The sequence below is a fragment of the Petaurus breviceps genome, unplaced genomic scaffold, assembly GCF_028583685.1.
Source record: "Petaurus breviceps papuanus isolate PSGF00001 unplaced genomic scaffold, PetGlider_PUasm1.0 90752, whole genome shotgun sequence".
In the NCBI taxonomy this organism is placed as follows: domain Eukaryota; kingdom Metazoa; phylum Chordata; class Mammalia; order Diprotodontia; family Petauridae; genus Petaurus; species Petaurus breviceps.
The window spans coordinates 13,606,203-13,626,722 of record NW_027187336.1 but is presented as its reverse complement, the minus strand read 5'-3'; the positions used below and the strand labels follow the sequence as shown (position 1 = coordinate 13,626,722).

General features: G+C 36.6%; 1 protein-coding gene across 1 annotated transcript in view; it reads right to left on the bottom strand.

Annotated features, from left to right (window-relative positions):
* THSD7B (thrombospondin type 1 domain containing 7B) overlaps positions 1-20,520 on the bottom strand; it is a 1,193,076-nt gene that overhangs the window by 564,503 nt on the left and 608,053 nt on the right. Inside the window, exon 10 of the mRNA XM_069067855.1 lies at positions 9,823-9,938. Coding sequence (XP_068923956.1) covers positions 9,823-9,938 — 116 coding nt within the window. The remainder of the gene's footprint in view (positions 1-9,822; positions 9,939-20,520) is intronic.

The following is a 20,520-nucleotide window of genomic DNA, read 5'->3' as shown; positions in this document are numbered from 1 at the left end:
ATAGATAGATAGATAGATAGATAGATAGATAGATAGATAGATAGATAAATAGATAAAAGGAAACACTGGACTGCTGAGAAGAGAGAGAGAACAAAACATTCATGAAGCACTTACTATGTTCCAGGCACTTTGTTAAACACTTTATAAATACTGTCTCATTTGGTCCTCATAACAACCACAAAGGCAATGGTCTCTAAGTATGTCTAAGGCTCCATGGGAAGACACAACAAGACACTACAGGAACTCTGGTCTGACCCCAAAGGTTCTGTGATCAACCAATCAAGACAGTTCACATACTATCTTACTTTCATAGTTAGTCTTTGGGCTTTTCTCTAAATCACTCCCCTTCTGAGATTACTATCTGCCATGAAGGCTTTTATAACCTAAACTAACTGCTACCCCTGGCAGCTACATAGGTGTCACGAGGAAAATTCTTCCATTATCTCATACCCACTATATCCTTTTATGGCTGTGGCTTATGTCAGCAGGTGAGATCTGTGTTTGAAGGTAGTTTCTAGTAAGAGCCTTCCACCTTTTTCATTTTGTTTGGGAAAAGTACACACAGATTGTAATCTTTATCACAGATGATATTACATTTTCTCTCCCCCAAAATCCACAGTTCTTCCAAATGAAAGTAGAAGGAGGGAGTAGGGGGAAAATCTAGGAATAAGAAGATGGGAATAAGTAATAAGGACCTACTCTATGTCAGGTACTGTGTTAAGAATACACACACACATATATTATATATATACATACGGATATATTTCTATATACATATATATGTTCACATACATATATGTATATTTTTATATATGTATGTATACACACATAAATGTATTCATGTGTAGATATATATATATGGATAGGTAGATAGATAGATAGATAGATAGACAGACAGACAGATGGATAGACAGACAGACAGATAGAGAGATGATAGATAGCTTCATTTGACATATCAACCACAAGGGCAGTGGTCTCCTAAGTAGAGGTTAAGGTTCCATGAGAAGTCATACTATGATTCCATAAGGACTGTGGTCTGACCTCATAGGTTCAGAAGATACTTCTTACTTTAGGTACCATCTGATCTTGTCCTTGCTCTGTATGACTTGATATTCTACTAATTTCAATTTTATTCCTTCTGAACAGAGTTCAAAGATTATTGCAGTTAAAAGTGAACTAAGAAACCATCTAAATATAGAATACTGACTTTTCAAATAGGAATGAATAAATAGAAAAAGCATTTATTAGGAAAAAAACCTAGAAGTCATCTAATACAACATTTTAATTTCACAGATTTAAAAACTGAGGCCCAGAAAGGTAACCCAAAGCCATATAGCTTCTTAGCAGTAAAACTGGAAAGAGAACCTAGGTTTCCTAACTTCTCAGATATCAAAATATATAACAAAGCATCAATAGTTAAACAATTTTGTGCTAGTTAAAAAAATAGCAAAATTGATTAGTGCAACAGATTAGATACACAATATATAGAAGCAAATTTTGTTTAATATCCTATATTTGATAAACATAAAGAGCCCAGTCACTGGAATAAAGACCAGGAAAAACCGCCAGTAAAATTGGATAGCAGTATGGAAGAAATTAAATTTAAACCAACACTTCACTCCCTATAAACCTCAATATTCAATCCACTATACCCTTATACTTCATAGTACCCACACGTTTGAGATAGCTGTCATCCTTTTGATTACCTAGAGGGAGTACCCGGTCAGTCTATTTTTTTTTTTTTTGAGTACCACTGTCTGAAGAGCTTTCTATGTTCTAAATAGAAAGGAATGAGTTAATTACTACTATATGTGCTGAAGGTATCATAGCCCATGGATTAAGAAGTTGAAGGTAATTACAGAGCTTTGTACAAATTACAGACATCTGCTGATTGGGTGATGACAAAGGGTCCCTAGACTATCAGGGGTCGAAGCTGTAACAACCTCTTGTAGGCAGATGCTTCCAAGAACCCTGTTTGAGAATTAATGCTCAAGACCTAAAGCCCTAAGCTTCTAAGTTAACTCTGATGCTTCCAGTCAATTCTTCATTATTTGCAGATAAATAGTAACTCTTTCTTCCTGATCACCTGTGTCTCAGGTTTCCAGAAGTACAGTTAAACCAAGGGAAGAACAGAATATACAAAAAGGTGGTCAGGATATGAGAAGAAGGGTCAGGCATTTGTGTGGGGAGGAAGAGGGATGTATATTTGAATTTAAATGTGTCTCTGACTACATTCTGAAGCCCAATGATCATTATTAGGAATAGGTGATATTTTGTATTATCTATTTCTCTCCAATTTCATTCACAGAAAGATAAGTATTTGATCACAAGCTCCATTTCCAATCAGAGATGGAGCTCCCAGACACCAATCTATGAGATATTAATCAAATGATTATATAGTGTCAAATTCATCGAATCAATTACTCACCAGATAGATAGCTATTGATTCCCTACTATGTGCTCAGTACTGAGTTAGGCACTGTATAGGATACAATTATAAGGAATGATCTTTGTTCAAAGGGGGCTTTCAATCTAGCTTAAAATACTGAATAAGATGGGATAGAAAACTAAAATTTACATCCATCATTTGGAAAGTATCTATTAAGGCAACAATAGAATGACTTAGTAAATGTCGTAAGCTTTACCTGGCCATTGCAAGAAAGAAGGCAGTATCTGACCTTCCCATCACACTGATAATAATATTAAGAGCATTTAGTGCCTTTTCAACCACTCCCAAGCAATGAACCATGGAGGAAAAAGCCCCTTTTCTTTCTTCATGCAATCTATTGGCATTGCATATTGGCTGAATCAAGTTCTCAATGTGTGCACTTCTTGTCATTTACTGCAGGTTTTCATTTTTCAGTTTTAGTAATCTTCTATCTTTTGTGTTAGCACCTATCTAATCACTTTTTCCCCCTTTTGGGACCCTTTTGCTGTTTTACAGGCACTGTGTCAAACACTGCTTATTCAAAGATTTATGCCCAGTGTTCTGATTTCCACAGGTGATACTCTTAATAGAAATCTTTTAAAAATAATATTGGTTCGTGACTCTGAAGTGAGGATAAGGGGTGATGACCCAGATAGATAATATAATTCATTTCCAAACTGAATCCAGTCAAAACAGCTCACAGTTTCTAACAGTTAACAAACTATAATGGGGAGCAATTGATTTTGACTGTAGAAGTTTCTCAGGGAGGAAAAGTCTTCATATAAGTTAGAAAATAGATGAGAAAAGATATAAAGAAAACCTATAGTTTTGTGGGCTAAGAACCAAAAACCTAGAAAGAGGAGCACACTTCCCCAAACTTCCCCCCCCCCAAAGGGGTGAGAACAAAAGCAAATGTTTTAAGGAAGAGACACTAAGTGATTGTCCTCACTATCTGCTGGACTTTCATGGGAGATCGGTCCTCATGCAGCAGAGAATAGTAGATAGAGCACTAGTCTTAGGGTAAAAAAAAGCAGGATTCAGATCCTAAGGGAAGCAATTGGCTAGGTCCCTAAGCAAGTTACTTAATCTTGCTGAGCCTTTGGAGATAACTCCCCTCATTCACTTTCAGAATTGTTTAGAAGATAGTACTTCTATTAGTTAAGACTTGTTTAATCACGTTTGAGTATCCATGATCTCATTTGGGATTTTCTTTTGTTGTTTTTTGGAGGGGGGAAGGCAGGGAACTTGGGGTTAAGTGACTTGCCCAAGGTCACAGGCTAGTAAGTGTTAAGTGTCTGAGGTCGGATTTGAACTCAGGTAATTTGAACTTACTCCAGGGTCCATGCTCTTTTCACTGTGCCACCCAGCTTTCCCATCATTTGGTGATTTCTTGGCAGAGAGACTAGTTTTCCATTTCCTTCTCCACCTCATTTTATTGATAAGGAACTGAGGCAAACAGGGATAAGTGACTTGGCCAGGGCTACACAGTTAGTATCTAAGGCTGGATTTGAACCCAGGAAGATAAGTCTTCCTGACTCCAGGTCCAGTGCTCTATCCAGCTTACCAAGTAAGATTAAATAGTTCCCTAACAGTGCAAAGCAGTTATATGTCTGTATGTCTAAAATATAAACCCCTTTCTTTTTTTTTTTAAGCAATCAGGGTTAAGTAACTTGCTCAAGGTTACACGGCCAGTTATTTCAGGGTGTGGTGCTGAGTATCTGAGCCTGGATTCGATCCCCAGGTCATCCTGACACTAGAGCCAGTGCTCTTACTAGCTGTGCTACCTGGTCGCCCCTAAGCAATAATTGGGGTTAAGTAACTTGCTCAAGGTTACATGGCCAGGTGTTTCTGGGTGGGTGCTAAGTGTCTGAGCCTGGGATTCAATCTCCAGGTCATCCTGACACTAGAGTCAGTGCTCTTACTCGCTGTGCTACCTGGCCGCCCCTATAAACCCCTTTCTAACACTGAATCTAGAAGTGAGTTGAATAATCAGAAAAATGTGGTGATGACTCAATTCCACCCTTAATAAAAGAAAGAATGCCCAATTATTAATTTCTTACTATTTGCTAAGTACTATGATAATAGAAAAGAAAGGCAGCCCATGCTCCCTAGGAGTTCTAATTTTAATAGAGGGGGACAAAGCAACAGGAATTTCCAGCTGCATGTCAGAAGGACAAGTCCTGAGATCCTTAGGGATCAGCAGGAAAGCAAAGAGAGAAATGAATCTGCTAAAATGTCCTTCCCATTGATAAAACAAATTGGTTTCAGGTGTTGAGCCACTTGACAATGCCAACGACTTTAGTGTGTACAACTTTCTACTTCTTCAACAGCCTTGGCTGCTGAGGGGATGGTGTGGCAGCACTTGTAGAAGCCTTTACCAGGCTTAATTTCCACCATGGATTTCATAATTTCACTGATAATGGTCAGAGGGGCTATGGCTGGGAGCAAAAATGATGGTCTGATGGCAGATACTACTATGGAAAAGACTCTTGGGTTCAGGGTCTTATGATATCTCCAGCCCTAGAATATATCATAGGGGCAGCAAGGTGACATTGGTATTAGAGGACTGGGCTTGGAATCAGGAGGACACTTCTTCATGAGTTCAAATCCAACCTTAGACATTTAATAGCTGTGTGACCCTGGACAAGCCATTTAACCTTTGTTGTTCTCAGTTCCTCATCTATAAAATGAGGTGGAAAAGGAAATGGAAAACCACTCCAGTATCTTTGCCAAGAAAACCCCAAATGGGGTGACAGAGAGTCAGACACAACTGGAACGACTGAACAACAACAGCACATATCATATTTGATACCTCTCTACAGGGAACAGAGCCTGAAAATTTATGGCCGCACAGATTTAGAATTGGAAGGCAACTTAGCAGTTCAGCAGCCTCATTGGACAGGTGAGCCCAGCAAGATTCAGTAATTTGCCCAGGGTAATGACACTACTAAGTTCCAAACCAGGGTTCTAACCCTGGGCCCATTTGACTTGGTGCTCAGTCCACTACATCATGATGCCTCAATGCATATTTTATTCTCTTCATATAGAATATTCAGAGACTTTGGAACCCTAGTAATGCCTCCATCCTCTGGTGAAGACAGTCAGGTACTTTTCTTCTTTTTTCCACTTTCTCTCAGGACTTCAGATTTTCCACAGTGAATGAGGAAGAAACACTATGACTTTCCTATCTCCTTTTCTTCCTGACTACCTCCCCCTTCTCTCATCTGCCCCTTAATTAACCTGAACTTAGTTAATATGCTTGAGGCCTCAGAAAAGAACTTTAAAGTGAAGGTAAATGAGTTTCAGGTAAGGTGGAAAGCTAACAAGAGAAGTTTAAAATCAAATCTTCAGTTCTTTAAGTCCCCAGGCTCTCAGACTATGAAAAGGATTAGCAAGGCTTGAAAATTTGGAGGTACTTGAGTCTAGGGAGGCTTGAGATAATTTTCATTATAATGCCAATCATGTAAATATCTAATTGAGTTTCTAGAAATTGGAGTTAATTTTTTAAATTACTCATAGAATATATATGCGTGTGAAAATTAGGGACCTCTTTTTTCAGCTCCTGTGTCTGTAAAGGAAGACTTTGGGGAACAATGGGGAGATATCGACTGCTACAGGCTCAATATACTGAAGAATTGGCTTAAATCATTCCCTAATGACCTGAAAAAGATAATCCACTGCCCTAAGTGTCCAATGTCACTCCATAACCAGTTCAGAGAAAAATCTGACTCCGAGTTAAAAACAAAACAAAACAGCAACAAAAAAGGCCAACATAATATCCTAATTTAGTGTTATTCCTTCTAAACAATTTTTAAAAACCTAGTCAACATAAGGATTATAACACTGATGCTACACATTTCTATATTATCTTCTAAAGGATCAATGGGTCAAAGAAATACTTGCTGAATATCAGTTACCACATGGCCATCACAAACTTCATCTCTTCTCTATCAATCAATCGATAAACATTAATTAAACATTAATCCGGGCACCGTGTGAAGGCCTAAGCACACTTACTAGATAGTCTGCCATGCTTTACCTAATTGTCTTCTCTCCAGGCTATCCCATATCCTCCAATTGCTTCTTTATATCCCGTCCATTCACTTTATCAAGTAAGTTTTATTACTATTTTTTAATACAACATAAATTTCTTTCTTCATCCTTCTCTCTTCCCTCCTCCCTAATAACTATATAAAAAGTTTTTAATTTGAGGTCCACAAGCCTCCCAAGAGTCCATGGATAGATGCAGGGGGTCCATGAACTTGTACGGAAAAAACCAAATCCTTATTTCAATAGAATTAGTTTCTGCTCTACTCCTATGAATTTAATTTAATTTATTTAAAATGTTATTTTGAGAAAAGCTTCACTAAACAGCCAAAGGGATCTATTACATGAAAAGGGTTAAAAGCCTCTGTCTTTTAACAAGTGATATTTTTAAGGAAAAGAGAATTTCAGTAAAATGATCAATATATTGAAAAAAAAACCAAGAACCTATACAATACTCTGCACACATGGATATCCCCTTCTGTAGAAGGAGAGGGAAACTATCCCCTTCCATTCCTTCATTGGGGCCAATCCTATTGTTTATACTATTGCAACATTCATTGTCTGTTGTTTGGTGGCTGTTATTCTTAATTATATTGTTGTATTAATTATGTATATTGTTTTCTTCACACTGCTTACTTTACTTTGCAGGTCCATGTGTGTCTTACAGCACAATTTCATTATATTCATGAGCCACATATTTTTTGCCATTCTCCATATTACAGGATCTTAAATTTTAGACCCAGAATCTTAGAACTCATCTAGTACACCTGTCTCCCCAACATCTTCGTTTTACAGATAAGGAAACAGGTTGAGAAAGGCTAAGCATCTTCTTAATGCCCAAGATAATGTAGGTAGTGAGTTGGCCAAGTCAGGATTTGAACTCTGGTCAGTTTAACTTCAATTTATTGGTCTTTCCATGGCACATTACACCCTCACCTGGATGCCTTCCCTTCCATATGTTCCAATATAATAATGTTTTTCCTAAAATATGGCTCCCAGAACTGATCTCCATATTCTAGAGCTAGACTGACATATGCAGAATACAGTAATACTATCATCCTTCTTTTCTGGACACTGTCTTTCTTAATTCAGGCAGGGTTGCATTAAATTTTTTTGGATGCCATGTCATTGTGGTGTGTGGTACTTATTATGGTACTTAAAGTGGTACTTACTGAACTTTTACTCCCCTAAAAGTCACTATCTTTTTTCATGAAACTATTATCTGCCCATATAATTTTTGTGGGAAGTATTGTTGTTTCTTTTGTTTAATAACAATATAAAGCTTTACATTTATGACAGTTAAATCATGAATGATAATTAATTTGTGGAGTTATGAAATGAGGCAGATATGCTTCATTTGGGTACTCACTGGGACAGACTACCACAATGGCAGCAGAAAGTGAGGCCTCAATGACATTTTAATAAGACACAGTGGATGTTGGGGCAAATGGTACAAGAATCACAGAGATATATGGGGCACAAAATAGGGGAGGAGTACAGAGGCAGATGCTTGGGGACAAGGATGGAATGGTAGAGGAAGGTAGATAGTGTGGGGAATAGGGTGAAGATGGGGAGAAGCACAGAGACCAACACATACAACAATGAATTAGAATTGGGAACATTCTAGAATTGGGCATGGGCCAGATGGAGATGATAGAAGATTGTTCAAGGGGTAGGAGTTTGAGGTCTCATTTTTATAGGGTTAGTGTGGGAAATAGGCTAACTGCTATCCCTGCCACTGTAGGGTTAGTTCATTAACATATCCAAATCATCTCAAAGTTGACAGTAAAAATTTTAAATTAGCATATACATGTCATTTCAAAGTGATTAGCAGCATTTGGTATCCTGCTGGTCTTACTGCACATGTCTGGGACTTATCTGAGATTTACCTATCATAGGATCAAAAGACCTAAAAGCAAGACCTAGATGTCTTCCTCTAATTTAGTGCATATTCTTAGGATTTGAATTTTGGTTAATATATAGTTTATAGTTTGCAAATTATGCTCCTTCGATTTTTGGGACATTCTGCCATGACTTTCAGATTTCCTTTTGCAATTTTACTTTTTTGTTATTCTAACTTTATACTGACTACTTATAAACTTACTAGACTAGACTAGAAGGAGAGGAGTGTGGTAAGGCAGACCAGAACAATATACAATTTTAACGAAATTTATATGATTATATTTGACCCATTGCTCTGGTCTGTGCAGATCTTGGATTCTGACTAAGCTATGCAGTGTGTTAATTATTCCTCCTAGCTTTATTCCTTTGGGATATTTCATAAATGTAATTGATGCCTTCATACAAGTCAATGATATAAAAGGTTGAATAGCACACAGATAGGAGCAGATCCTTAAGGCACCCTACTACAAACTTCCATTGCATGTGGCATGATTAGTCAGTGACCACTCTTTGAGTCAGCTGTCAGCTAGTATCATATGTATCTAAATGTATTATCATCTGGCCTCATCTCCATTTTTTTCCATAAGCATATTCTGAGAGATGTGAAATGCTTTGCTGAAATCAAGATTCTAATTCATCAATTCATAGGGCTACTGTGAATATCAAATGAGGTCATGTGTTTGTGTGTGTGTATTGGGATTAAGTAGCTTTCCCAAGGTCACACAACTAGTAAGTATGTTTGAGGTCGCATTTGAACTTGGATCCTCCTGACTTCAGGAGTATCTATTCACTCTGCCACCTAGCCTCCCCGTGTGTGTGTATTTATACACATACAGAGTGGAAATGTTCCTTGATGACTATCAAGCATTATATTTTGATATTCTAACAGTTATTTTACTAATACACAAAATGGGATTATGTATGAATATGTGTATGCACACATTATATGTAATATGTATATAATATATAAATTTATATAATTAAAAAATCCAAAGAAGAACATGTATTTGCACTACCTACCCCATGAGGTTGCTGCAAGGAAAGTGCTTTACAAACAAAAACTCTAGACCAAGGTGAGTTTTTTTTTATTATTAACTAGTTACATGTTCCTTCATCCCTCCAGCCTCAGTTTCTTTATTTGTAAAAGAAGGGGATTAAACAAGATAATCTTTAAGTTACACTTCTAACATTTTCTGAATTCTATGAAATATTATTTCAGACAAATAAAGAAATACTTACAAATCGCAATTTAATCTTAATGCCTAAAATGTACTTTTAATGCCCTCACTTTTTCTAACTTTTTAAAATTAAGTCACAAGGATAACACTGAGATAGGAAGGAATGATCATTCCTCATTACTGAGACTCCTCCTCAGTGGAAACAATAACTAGAAGCAAAGAACTGGAAAGTTAGAATGAGATATACTCAATGTATTCTCTTCTTACCTTGTTGGCATGAAGTAGGACAGTGAGTCCATTCACTGAAAGGTGTCACAACACAGTCTTTTTTGCATGGGAGGAGACAAGGACGCACTGTTTCAGGTCGGGTAGAATCTGGGCATCTGCAGATATTAAAAGAACAAATTAATGACTACGATAGAAATAGTTAACATGGGATGATGGAATTATCTACTGCAGACATGCCAAACACATCGCCCACAGGAGAATGAGGCCCACAACATTCCTGAGTATGCCTTGAACAAAATTAAAATGTAATTGAGAAATGTTTAACAAAATAATTAAAATAAATTAACAATTAAATTAATATGCATTTTTCCAAGTCAGTTACAGCTCTTGGGGATCCTTATGTCTCATTTAGTTCATCCATTTCTATCTGAGTTTGACATCACTGATCCAGCCCAATGTTTTTGTTTTATGAGCAAAGAAACTAAGAACTAAAGAGATTGTATGAGTCATTCTAGGTCATATAAATTGACCTCAAGGTTAAAGTTACATTTAAAATGATTTTAAAAATAGAAAAGAATCAAACAAGCCTCTGAACATTATAATTAAACATCTCAATAAATTCCAAAGTAAAGAAATAATACGGAAACTTAAGAAAAAAAAAGAAATAAAAAGATTTACCCAAGGATTTTAATGTTAATTTTTAATGTTTAAAGTAAAAGCTTGATAAACAAAGATATACATATTGTACAGAATACAAAATCTAGCTTTTGTTCACATAGAAGTGTATGTGTAGAATGGCCATGAGTATGCCTGAAAAAAAGTATGAAGACTATTCAAAAACAAGTATTCTAGAGAAAATGAATATGCATTTGAACAAGAGTCTAAAAGAGTTTATACATTATACATTGCTATACAGTTTAAGTTTTCAGGCTAATTGTCTCTAGATCAATGGCATTTAGTACCCCCAAGGAAAACTCCATCAGGTTGTGTAAGTTTATTAATTGGATTAATAGCTTCCTGTATTGATAAGCTTGGAAAGAAAATAGCTAAGGCTTACTTGAAAAATCTGAATGTATTTGAAATGGAAGTTAAAGGTGTATATTCTAGATTACTTGGTATTATTTCAGAGTAACTATGACTAGAGGTCACATGGTGGGAAAGTGGATAGTTCCAGTGCGTTGCCCTTTGTTAAAAATGAACCATAACAAACCCATTCTTCAGAGTACATTCCAAAACTGAATGGATACTCAGAGGTCACATCCTCCAATTCACCTCTAAACAGGAAGCCATGCCATTTTAACTCAATTTAATTCAATTTGATTTAACAGACATTTAACAAGCACCTATTATGTGGTAAGGGACCTTGCTGGGCAATAGGAATAGAAAGACTGACACAAAATGGTCCTTGTCCTCAAGGAGTTTACAGTCTAATAGAGAGAAAAAACATATAATCAAAATTAATCAAAAAACTAAAAGAAGAATTTATTAAAAACTATGCAAGGTACTAGGGATACAAAGAAATAAAGTATCTATTTTCAATGAATTCCCATCTATAGAAGTTGGGAAAAAATATCTATATGCAAATAAATACACAGTATTTGTGGGGGAGGGGCAAAAGAGAATGTTAGCAGATGGTAGGAATCTAGAAAGTTGGGAAGGTAGTCCTTGAGCAGAGCTGTGTAGGAAAAATAGGGATTCAAAACCCACTTATTTTCTGAACTTCCCTCTTTTTGTTAAAGGCATCATCTTTCTAGGACCCAGGTTCAAAATCATGGAGTCATTTACTCCCCATCCTTCCTCACCCTACACATTCAATCAGTTGTCAAGTTGTGTTCATTCTACCTCTACAACATTTCTTGCATCTATTTATGTGACCACCATCCTAGTTTAGGTCCTCATTATCTCTCAACTGAACTATTATATTGACCTTCCCTGCCTCCAATCTCTTTGCTCTCCAATCCATTGCCAACACAGTAGTCAAAGGGATTTTCCTAAAGCACGTTTGTACATATTATGACCTCAATCAATTTTAGTAACCCCCTCTTTAGGGCAGCTAGATGTTGCAGTGAATAGAGTGCCACACCTAGAGTTAAGAAGACTAATCTCCTGGGTTCAAATCTGGCCCTAAGACATGTACTAGCTGTGTGATCCTGGGCAAGTCATGTCACCCTGTTTACCTCAGTTTCCATATCTGTAAAATGACCTGGAGTAGGAAATAGTAAACCATTCCACTATCATTGCCAAGGAAATCCCAAATGGGGTCATGAAGAATCAGGCATGAATGAAAAAACAACTGAGATTATATAGTATTTCCACAATGTATTTTAAAGTAAAACATTGGATCAATGCTTTACCATCTGAAAACACCTGAATAACAACAATAGCAAATAATGAACAAAAGGCCCAAATACAGCTATAAATAACTGAAACCATATAAACCTAATTTGGTAATAATAATGTTATCATCACCATTCAAAAGCTTTTAACAATCCATATAATTATGATACAGGCTTGTTACTATTAACTAAAGGGACATGATAAATTGCAGTGTAATGTAATATCCTTCCTACTACATTGGTTTCTAATTTTATTATATCATGAGTGACTCTCCAATTAGACTATAAGCTCTTTGTGAACACAACCCTTATCTTTTATATTTATATCTCCCCACAGTGCCCAGCACAGTGCTTCATATACATTATGCACACAATGACCACTTATTAACTAGTCATAGTTAATATTTTCCTTTTGTTACTAAATATAATTAATGACTTTTCCCTTTTGTTATTAACTACAGTTGTAGTTAAGTACCTCTCCCTTTTCTTAAATGACTGCCTACTAAGTAGATCAATGTAATAAATGTAATGTTGGAGAGACCAGCATCTTCACAAGAATAATAATACTATTTAATCATCAAAAGTGACAAGCTCCAAGGAAATAAAAGTAAGGGTTAGCAGAAGGGCAATGCATACAGGGCCTAAGTGGGCTTCACTATGTTGATTTGTATACTGGAAGCGGTCTGAAAGATACTGTTCAGGAAATGTATGATCGGAAAGGGAAAGGAGCCAGTCATGTTGTGAGAGTGGGGGATGACGGATGGACAGTCTAAGCACTGGACTGGTAACCACACAACATGTGGTTACCTAGAAGAAGGCCTCATGTGTATTGAGTAGCTGCTTTATGGGAAATATATAAGGAATGGAATGGCATGAGAAGGCTTGGATAAGTTCTGATCTGTTCCACTGAAATCAGTACCCACATTGTTAAGATCATGGGTACAGGCAAATACAGAAGTATAATATTTAAGCTTTGGAAATTGAAATGTCTTCTGTACTCTGTTGAAGAGAGCAGAAAAGACAGAAAACATTCATTTAATAGTCTGGAGTCTAGTAAAAAATAGAGAGGTATTATTTTAACTTTTCTCCCTCTTTGTCTAAGTATGTAGTTGATCATAAAAGCATAGTTTGCATTCCACCCACTTCCTCATTTGTAAATTGTACGGTCCACAAATGCTTCACAATGACAGCAGTGGGATAAGGAGAGTTCTACAAATATCCAGGTTTTGATAGCTGTCTCCAACATACGTCACCTTGACTGTTCTGTCATTAATTAATTGGCATACAAAAGTGAATCTCATCACCATCTCCAACAAATCTGTCATTGCACTTAGCTTTTCTGTTGGTGGTATTATGATTTTGAAGCTAAAATTCTCAAAGTAAACTGATATTTTCTTCCTACCTCCCCTTCTCAGTCCTCTTTCCCACTACTTCCAATAATCTGCAACAGCCTATTGTTCCTACCTCCCCAAAGTCTCTCATGCCTGCCAGATCTAACTTTTTTTTTCTCAATTCTATTGTCTCTACCCTAGTTCAGTTAGTAAGTAAAGTATGACAAGTGCTGGGGATACAAATATGAAAAAGAAAGACAGCCCCAACCTTCCAACTTATAATCTAATGACACATAAAAGGAAGCTGAAAAGGGAAGTGGTGGTGGGGGGGGGGGGAGGCAGGAAGCACCCAGTCAAAAAGAGGGCGGATGGTGAGTAATGAAGAGAAGGCTGTCCTGGGAGCCCTTTTCAAACTGAGATTTGGGGAGGAATCTTCTTCTTTACTCTCCATGTCTCCAAGCCTCCTGTCAGACAGGCAGAGGCCACCTGAGGGTACTGCTGATGTATGAGTATCAAGGCTGATGCAGTCTTTTAGCATGATGAGCATCGAGATGATGGAATATTCTGAGGGTATAATGGAGACCTGACCAAAGGAATGCAGCTCGTGGGAAGAGGTCCAATCATGTCAATTGCCCACTTTCAGTAGCTATTCAGAAGCTTTATTAGCTCTCCACAATACCGATCCAGGATTTCTACCTTGATCTTATTCCTCTTTCTTATACTATGCTCCAGGCAATCTGGAGTCAATTCATCCCTACCCGAATAGATTTCCTTATTTCTAGAACCTTCATTATATCATTTTCCATGCTTAAAATGCTCTTTTTCTCTCTACCAACCACTAAAAATTTTAATTCTACCAATTTTTCAAAGCTTGGCTGAAATACTTTTAGGTTACCCATGTTTCTACTTTTCACTTGGCCGTGTTTTTGCCAGCCACTCTGTGGCAACTTCCAGACTAGAGAGCACACCCTATAACCTTTTCTGCTTAGAACTCCTGTCCTATGCTCTTTTTATTAGTGAATACCTCAGGTAGTCCACCATATCTAGCCTTAACCAGCCATGATTCACATTACATCTAGCTTCTTTTTGACTGTCACTGCTACTGAAAAGGCTGTCACATCACTCTGTTCCACTATGATCTCCTCATCATTCTAATGTCCTTATACACAATAATACTCTTCCCTTGAAACTATTTAGCTACATTTGTTGCCTCTCACAATTTGAATATAACTTGACTGAGGGCAGGGAATATTTTAGATTTTATATCCATATTCCCAGCATTTAGCATGGTTCTCAGCATAAAATATATCCTTAATGCTTTTTTTCCCCCATTCATTCAATTTCTCCATGAAACTTTAATTGATGCTGTCCAGACTGAAGTTATTTCCTACTTATTTTATTTCCCCTAATATTTTTGAGAATATCTCCCTTATACACATCACTATTTAACATGCATTTTACATGTATTTAACATGTATTTGTTTACATTTCATATCATCCCTTTCAATTTTCAGCTCCATGACAGGTGGGGTCAAATCTTTTTTTCATTTTTGTGCCCTTACTACTCAGCAAAATATTCTGTTCATTGTAGGAAATTAATACATGTGCTTCTAACTAATGATTAGTTACGCATAAAAAAGAAGGGATGGAAATTAAGTTGTAAACTCTCTCAGCAGAAGGACCTATATCTTCTTTATCTTGCATGTTAAAAGAGACTAACATCATACACAACAAATGTTCCATTTTGATGATGTCAGACATCCAACAATATCAAATGTTCTGTCAGCATCTGAAGTCTCATCCTTATACTATATTCCTGGATTCTGGTCTTAAACTAACTCCTAGGTAAATTGAAAGATATTTCTCCTAGGTGAAATGAAGAAACTTGGAGTGTAAACAGACACTAATCAAAATATTATGAATGTGCCTTAGCTATGGAGAAAATAACAACCAATTAGGCTCTTTCTCCAGTCTCCCCATCAAATAAATGAACTCAAGTAGGAGAAATGTGATCAAATGTTTTTCAGAAAAAACAAAAGTTCTATGCATTTTCACATCCATACTTTTGCTTAGATTATTCCTTGAACCTAAACTATTCTTTCCTTTCATCCCCACCTACATTGAAACCACTCAATCTCAGTTTCCACATTTACCAAAAAACATTTTTTGACCATTAATGCATAGTGATTTCTCCCTCCTATGAATTTACACCCTAGAGATTGTATAATATAGTAGCTAGAGGTTACACTTGGAATTCACACCAGGATCCAAGGGTCACCTCTGGTATATACCAGTTGCTTAACTATAAGCAAGATCCTCTCACTGCTATCAGTATAACTTCTAAGACTATAAGTTACAAAAATGAGCTTGATGAAGAGTTTCCTCCCTGATAACTCTCTGTTCTGATGAAATCATAGGTGCTAACACCTTCCCATTCTCCTCTCTTCCCAACAAAGAAAAATATCATAGAATATTTATGCACATTACTCAGTTGGTATTTAATCAAACTCAGCATTGTTACCTCTCTTATATTGTCATGATCATTTTGTGCTAACTTTCATATGTGTAGATCTTATTTCCCCAACTAGATTTTTAGTGCCTTGGAAAACAAACATGTGGACTTATATGCTGTCCTTAAGGTGTTCTCAGGAATAGCTACTAAGGAAAAAAAAGTTTCCCTGAAAGCAGTGGTTCTTAATATCGGGTCCATGACCTTTAGTTTTTTAAATAATATTTCAATTTAATGGGTTTCCTTTATATTCACACACATTTTATTTTATGTATTTAAAAAGATTATTCTGAGAAAGTGTCCATAGACTTTGCCAAAATGAGAAAGAGTTCATCTCATACACACACACACACACACACACACACACACACTATAAAAATCCTGCCCTAAAGTCAGTCAAAAATATTTATTAAGCACCCACTATGTGCCAAGCACTGTGCTAAGATACAGAGGTACAAGAAGAGGTGAAAGAAAGTCTCTGCTCTTTAGGAGATCACAAACTAATGGAAGAGATAACAAGTAAGCAACCACATACAAAGAAGTTATATTTAAGGTAAGTAAGAAATAGTTAATAGTAGGAAGGCACTAGAATTAAAAAGATGTGAGAAGTGCTTCCTGTAGAAAATGAAACCTTAGTAGGGTAGAAATGAGAAGGGGAAAAAATAATTTACAGGCATGCCAAACAGCAAAAGAAAATGCCCAGAGCCAAAGGATGAAGTATCTTATCCATGAAACAGTAAGGAAGATAGTGACATTGGCTTAAAGAGTATAAAGTATAAGAAGAGTGGAAAGGCAGGAAGGGCTGGGTTACATAGGGATTTGAACACAAAACAGAAGATTTTACATTTGGTCATGTATGTAATTAGGAAACCAATGGAATTATTAACGGGACTGGGGGAGGGTGAAGGCATGGTCAGACCTATGTGTTGAGAAATCACATTGGCATTAGAATGGAGAATGGATTGAAGTGAGATGAGACACAAAGCACCAGAAGGCTATTTCAATAGTCCAGGAATGAGATGATGAGGGCTTGCACCAGCTTGTGACAGTATCAGAGAAGAGACGGGAACATTTGGGAGATGTTGCAAAGGTGAATTCAACAGGCCTTGGCAACAGATTGAATATGGGGGGGGGTAGTAAGGAGCTGAGGATGGCACTTAGGTTGAGAGGTTCAGGGACTGGGAGGATGGTGTTTCATTAGTAATAGTGAATTATGAAGGGAGTGGGTTTAATGAGGAATATAATGAATTATGTTTTTGACACATTGCATTAAGATGTGTACTTTATGTCCTGTCTGAGATGTCTGATAATCAATTGGAGATGCGAGATTGTAGGTCAGCAGAGAGTTTAGGAAAGGACAGGTAGACTGGGAATCATCATCATAGAGACTGTAAACAAAGCCATGAGATCTGATGTGATCACCAAGTGAAGTAATACAGAGGGAAAAGAGAAGGACATCTACAATTAAAGAGTGGGATCTGGAGGAGAAATCAGCAAGGAAGATCAAGAAAAAGTCGTCAGACGGGTAGGGGGAATATTATGAGAGAGTAGTGTCCCAAAATCCTCAAAAAGAGAGTATCAAGGAAAGATGGTAATCAATAGTGTTAAAGGCTTCGAAGAGGTTAAAAAGGATAAAGACTGAGAAAAGGCCATTGGATGTGGTAGTTATAAGACCATTAGTAACTTTGGAGAGACTGATAAGAGTGCCTAGGACATATCCTGTGCTTAATATATTTTGAATGAAGAGATAGATGAATAAATGAGTAGTGTTGAACATAACTAAAGCCTGAAAATAAAGACCTTTATGGGAATGGTTATACACTTTCATTAGCACCTTGAAAATTATTTTGACTACTTAGTGCACAGAAAAATGTAAGGATTAAATACTAAATTTTTTATTAATAAATCTATTTGCAACCCCTGACTCTTGCTACCATTGCATATTATACACTTTAAAGCACACCTGGGATTGGAATTAGTGGTCCACTAAGTAGAGGAAATACCATTTCATTCTGATAAATCTTACTTCTACACTGGCACTGAAAATGTCTATATTCATAGTCCCTTACTGGCCATGTGATTTAATTCTTTGAAACTGATGTGCTGAACTAAGCCAACTAACTGTCATAAAACCTGCCATTTAAAAGTTAATAAGAACTATACAGTTTGCAAAATACTTTACATACATTAGCTCACCTGAGCCTTACAACAACCCTTATTTTAGGTGTTATCTTCATTTTACTTATTATAAGAATGGAGGCATCTTTTTACAACTTTCCTGAATTTGTGACAGAAAAATGTACCTCATACAGTATAAATGACTTCACAAGGTCATACAGTTAGGAAGTGTCAGAGGCAGAATTTGAACCCAGATATTTCTGTCTCTGAGCACAGCACTTATTCACACTATAGCCTACTGTTTTTCTCAGTTTTGTAACTATAATCTAGATTCAGACAGGAAATAGTTTATTCCTATGGAAGGTGTATTCATCATAATATGCTAGACAGCTTTAACCTACCAGCTTTTAAAAAACACTTAAGTATATCACTTTGATTGCTATTTATTTCTGTATTTCATAAAAGACTATTTGTTTTGTGTTAAGTACAAAAAAATGCCTTATCAGAAACTGTAGCAAAAACTGAGGTTTTATATTTTAGATTCTCTTTGAACAGTGAAACAACAATGACAAATAAAAACAACCCCAACAAACAAAAAAACAAAAACTCCCAATAGAATCTCCCTTTTGGTTCAGCTGGGCCCTCTCCAGTTTCCATTTTCTGATATGATCAGTTCCATTACTCATACAATACTAACATTCCCACCTATGCAATTAAATCGAAACACCAAAATACCAACACAACGAAACAAGTCCATGGGAATCAGTGAAAACTTCACATTGTATTTTGAGACAACAGAAATATTTTTAGCTTATCTCTTCCATTGAGACTTAGTTTCCACTTTTATTCTGACCTGTAAGCTTCCCTTCTGTCACAATATTTCCTTCACCTCTCTCTATTCCCTCTGTATTTCTCCTCATTGTATACAAGTGGAAAGAGGGAGGGCCCTTTCCCCACTGCCAAACCTCTGAGAGTTAGTATAAAATTGCTATTTTGAAAATGGTCCTACAAATGTTACACACTATAACTGATAATCGTACAGTGTATCACTGGACACCAGACATTATTTTCTTAGCTCAATTAATCTCATTAACCTCAAGAATTTTAATTAACTTTACTGAAGTCAACACAGTACACTTATATTTAGCAGGATTGTTTGGAGACATACAATAAGAATTAAAACTAGGTTGTTAAGTCTCCAGTCTCATTAACAGTGCAAAAAGTAATTAGCAATGTCTTGATTTTTTTGTGGGGGTGGATTTTGGGGAAAACATCTGTGCAATTCATTTTCCTGTGTTAGTCACCAAATTAGAAAAGAAGGTTATACACAATAATGATAATACATTTTAAACTTATTTATGTTAATAATCAAAACAAGTAGGAATAAGAACTCAACTTGCGATTTCACAGCTATATGGAAGTCCTGGGTGAGGAAGCTCCCTCTACCAATGCAGGTAACACTTACTCTACAATTTAGGGTCTTTAAGAATTGACTGTAGGGGTGACTAGGTGGCACAGTGAATAAAGCATCAGCCCTGGAGTCAGGAGGACCTGAGTTCAAATCTGGCCTCAGACACTTAACACTTACTAGCTGCATGACCTTGGGCAAGTCACTTAACCCCAATTGCCCTGCCTTCCCCCCTCCAAAAAGCAAAATAAAAAAAAGAATTGACTGTTGATACCAGTAAGTTAAGTAACTTTCCAGGGGTCATATAATCAATATATGTTAAAGACAGGCCTTAAAAGAAGGTCTTTTATGGCTTTTAAACTGACCCTCTGACCCAGCAATACCACTTCTAGGGCTGTATCCCAAAGATATCATAAAAATGGAAAAAGGACCCACATGTACAAAAATATTTATAGCAGCTCTTTTAGTGGTGGCCAAGAACTGGAAAACAATGGGATGCCCATCAATTGGGGAATGGATAAACAAGATGTGGTATATGAATGCAAAGGAATACTATAAGAAATGATGAACAGGTGAACTTCAGAGAAACCTGGAAAGACTTATATGAATGGATGCTGAGTGAAGTGAGCAGAACTAGTAGAACACTATACACAGTAACAGCCAGAGTGTACAAGGATTGATTTTGATAGACTTAGCCCTTTTCAGCAATGCAAGGACCTAAAACAATTCTAAAGAACACATGATGGAAAATGCCAGCCACATTCAGAGAAAGAACCTCAGAGTCATAATGTAGAAATAAGCAGACTATTTTCTTATTTTGTTAGTTTTATTTCATTTGTGTGTTTTTTCTTTCTCATGGGTTTTCCCATTCATTATAGTTGTTCTGTGCAACATGACCAATGTCAGACTGCAGGTCGTCTTGGGGAGGGAGGGGTGAGGGAGTGAGAGAAGATTTTAAACTCATGGAAATAATAGTTGGAAACTGAAAATAGATAGATAGATAGATAGATAGATAGATAGATAGATAGATAGATA